Source organism: Hipposideros armiger, unplaced genomic scaffold (assembly GCF_001890085.2).
Source record: "Hipposideros armiger isolate ML-2016 unplaced genomic scaffold, ASM189008v1 scaffold_35, whole genome shotgun sequence".
Taxonomy (NCBI): domain Eukaryota; kingdom Metazoa; phylum Chordata; class Mammalia; order Chiroptera; family Hipposideridae; genus Hipposideros; species Hipposideros armiger.
This window is the reverse complement of record NW_017731385.1, coordinates 4,735,347-4,738,205: the sequence shown is the minus strand read 5'-3', so window position 1 is coordinate 4,738,205 and position 2,859 is coordinate 4,735,347. Positions and strand designations below refer to the sequence as shown.

Below are 2,859 nucleotides of genomic sequence, written 5' to 3'. Positions count from 1 at the left end.
GCCCTCATGTGGGATCTGAACCGGGGCCCTGCTGCTCAGAGCTGGCGTCCCAAGCCAGCTCTTAACCAACGCGCCACGCAGGCCAGCCCACCCCTGTCATTTTATACCGAACAACTTCACAGTGACCACCAGCAGCCCAGATCACGGATCCAGGCGGCCCCTGCAACATGCTCCAGGCTCAGGGTGCCCCGTTATAGCTGGTCAACCTTAAGTGGCCTGCCTGCCCTGGCATGGTGTCACAGTCGATGCCCGTTACCCTCTGGATACCATGTATCACCTAAGTCTCCCCCATTCCTTTAAGTCAGCAGTTCTCAACCTGGGGTCGTGACCCCTTTGGGGGTCGAATGACCCTTTCACAGGGGTCGCCGGGTACTTGTATGTGGGCGTATCTGCATGTGGGCGGACCCGCCTGGAGACGGATAGAGGAGCTGTGTCTCGGTTCCTAAGACCATCGAAAATATGTGTTTTCCGATGGTCTTAGGCGACCCCTGTGAAAGGTTGAGAACCGCTGCTTTAAGTCCTCTCATCTCCATTCACTCCTTGCCTGACCTCTGGCCACAAAAGCCCCCAGTATTGCCCTTTACCTATTTTTGTACTAACTTTGAACAAGTTTGAGCTGCTTTTTCTAACATACTGTTGTTTATCAGTTCCATCCTGGTCATTTTTGGACTGAACTTGTTTACCACTTAGCATACCTTCACGTGTTTGCCAAAATATATCTGGTTACACTTTTGTTTTTGTACACATGATTCCTTCCCAAAGAAATGTCTCCAAGGGTGAGACTTGGGGACTATCTAGTTTTCACCCAGCCCCCCAGAGGGCTACGCTTCTCAGAGTGCTATCCAGGCCGACAGCACCAGCAGCACCTGAGAACTTGTTAGAATGCACATTCCTAGGCCCACCCCGACCAGCTGGGTCAGGTCTGGGGTGGGACCGAGCAGGCTGTGTCCTAACAGTCATCCTGGGGACATAGGTACACTTTAACACTGAAGAACAACTGCGGTTATGAAGCAGAGGGTGCTGATGACATTGGTGACCCTGGGGCTGAGTTTTCTCCTCTAGGAAGTCCGCTGTCAGCCAGCTCTGCTCCACTCCCTGTCTCTGAGGAGGGAGTGGGGTGTAAGAGGGTTGTGGGGGCAGCACCTTGCGAGAATCCACCCAGGCATGACAGCAGAGAACTGTCACTGCTGCCTGGTTTCCCTGCCTGTCGAATCCTCTGTAGCCTGACACGAAGACCTAACATACAGGACCATGGGGACAACTTCCAGTCCTTGTTCTGAAAGTGTGTGCGTTAGGGAGGAAAAACGTGTGGGGGCATTTCTGCAATTTCACAGGTAAATAATTAAACGCCTGGTGTTTACTGGCACATACACTTAGGCATGTTACTTTGCAGACTGCAAAATTCTTGTGCATTTTTTTTTTTAAGGAAAAATACAATCACAATCTTTCCCCGCTTTTTGGAAACTGACATGGGCTATGCTGCTTGGAGCCACCCGGGGTCAGTGCTACCCTCCTCTGCCCTCAAACAAGCCTTGTTGAGAAGGTTTGAGAGATGGGGTGCTCTCCTTGGGCCAGGTTTCCCTGAGAGATGGGTCTCCCCAGCCTTGTGTGGATGAGCTCTGGGCATGCGGACCTCTGCAAAAGAGCCAGTATGGTTTCTGCTGTATTTTCTGAGACTGTTGGTTATTCCAAGAACCAGGTGGCCCACAGAGCCCCGAGGTGAACATGAGTCATGTGAAATGGTGGCCACGCTGGGTGGTGTGTGGGAACTGACTACTCCCTACCTCAGGCAGCCCTAGAGGGGCTGGGGTGTCAGGCCTCAGGGTGATGACTATGTGGGTATTATGACAAATATAATACAAGCTGGATCCTATTCAGTTTTTCCCCTCTTCTGGTTTTAAAATAAAATATTTCCTTGGGCTTCTGAAAGTGTCGTGGGCCCCGGGCACCGTGCCTGCTGGGCCCAAAGGAAAAGTTGCCCTACAGGGCATCCTCGTGAGACACCCCACTGAGTCTGAAACACAGACTCACCTCTAGCTCTCTGGTTGTTTAGAAAATCGGCTGTGATGGCATCATCGGGTCAGCGGCCAAAGAAGACCGGTGTGGGGTCTGCAGTGGGGACGGCAAGACCTGCCGCGTGGTGAAGGGCGACTTCAGCCACTCGCGGGGGACAGGTGAGTTAAGACCCAAGGGACATCTGCAGCTCCTGGACAACTGACCTGTGTTGTATTTTTTATTTCCTTTGCCCCCAAACCAGTGTAGTTGTGCCTGCCCCACATTACATATTTAAGGGCTAGTTTTGAATATGGGTAGGTGACCTGGCATCTCAGGTTTCTGATTTCCAAAAGACAAAGAAAGACATTTTATCCAGAACGCTGTTTTTAGGCTCTGAGGAGTGTCTAGTTGGCCTGCTGTGCTCGGTGGTGCAGCCCTGTGGTCCGTGGGTCACATGGTGGGTAGCCACCGCCAGACCCCCTATGGTCTGCCCATCTTGTGATGTGCACACAGAGAAGGTGGCGGGGACACTGCTGCATCGTTTTTACCTGTCAATGAAAGAGGTGTTCTCTGTTCCTGAGTTTTCCGTCAGGAAAAGTAGGATACATTGACACGCATCCATAAAATATTCACGAAAGCCCTACGGCCCGCCAGTCCAAGAGGCCTCTGCTGCCTGACGGCAGAGTAATCAAATCTCCTGTTTCCCAGATGGAAACATCCCCAGCATGGTGCTTAGAGATGTGCGTCCAAATGTAGTTGTTGAGCCTTAAATCTTTCTGCCTGAACCCTCTTCACAGCTATCAGCCCCCTACCCAGAGGTGGGAGATGGTTTCTGATCTCCAGTCCTGAGGGGACACCAGCTTA

At 52.0% G+C, this 2,859-nt stretch overlaps 1 protein-coding gene across 1 annotated transcript in view; it reads left to right on the top strand.

Moving 5' to 3' along the window:
- Positions 1 to 2,859, top strand: part of ADAMTS17 (ADAM metallopeptidase with thrombospondin type 1 motif 17) — a gene marked incomplete at its 5' end in the record, with an annotated part of 284,197 nt that overhangs the window by 192,669 nt on the left and 88,669 nt on the right. Inside the window, one exon of the mRNA XM_019637849.1 lies at positions 2,054 to 2,174. Coding sequence (XP_019493394.1) covers positions 2,054 to 2,174 — 121 coding nt within the window. The remainder of the gene's footprint in view (positions 1 to 2,053; positions 2,175 to 2,859) is intronic.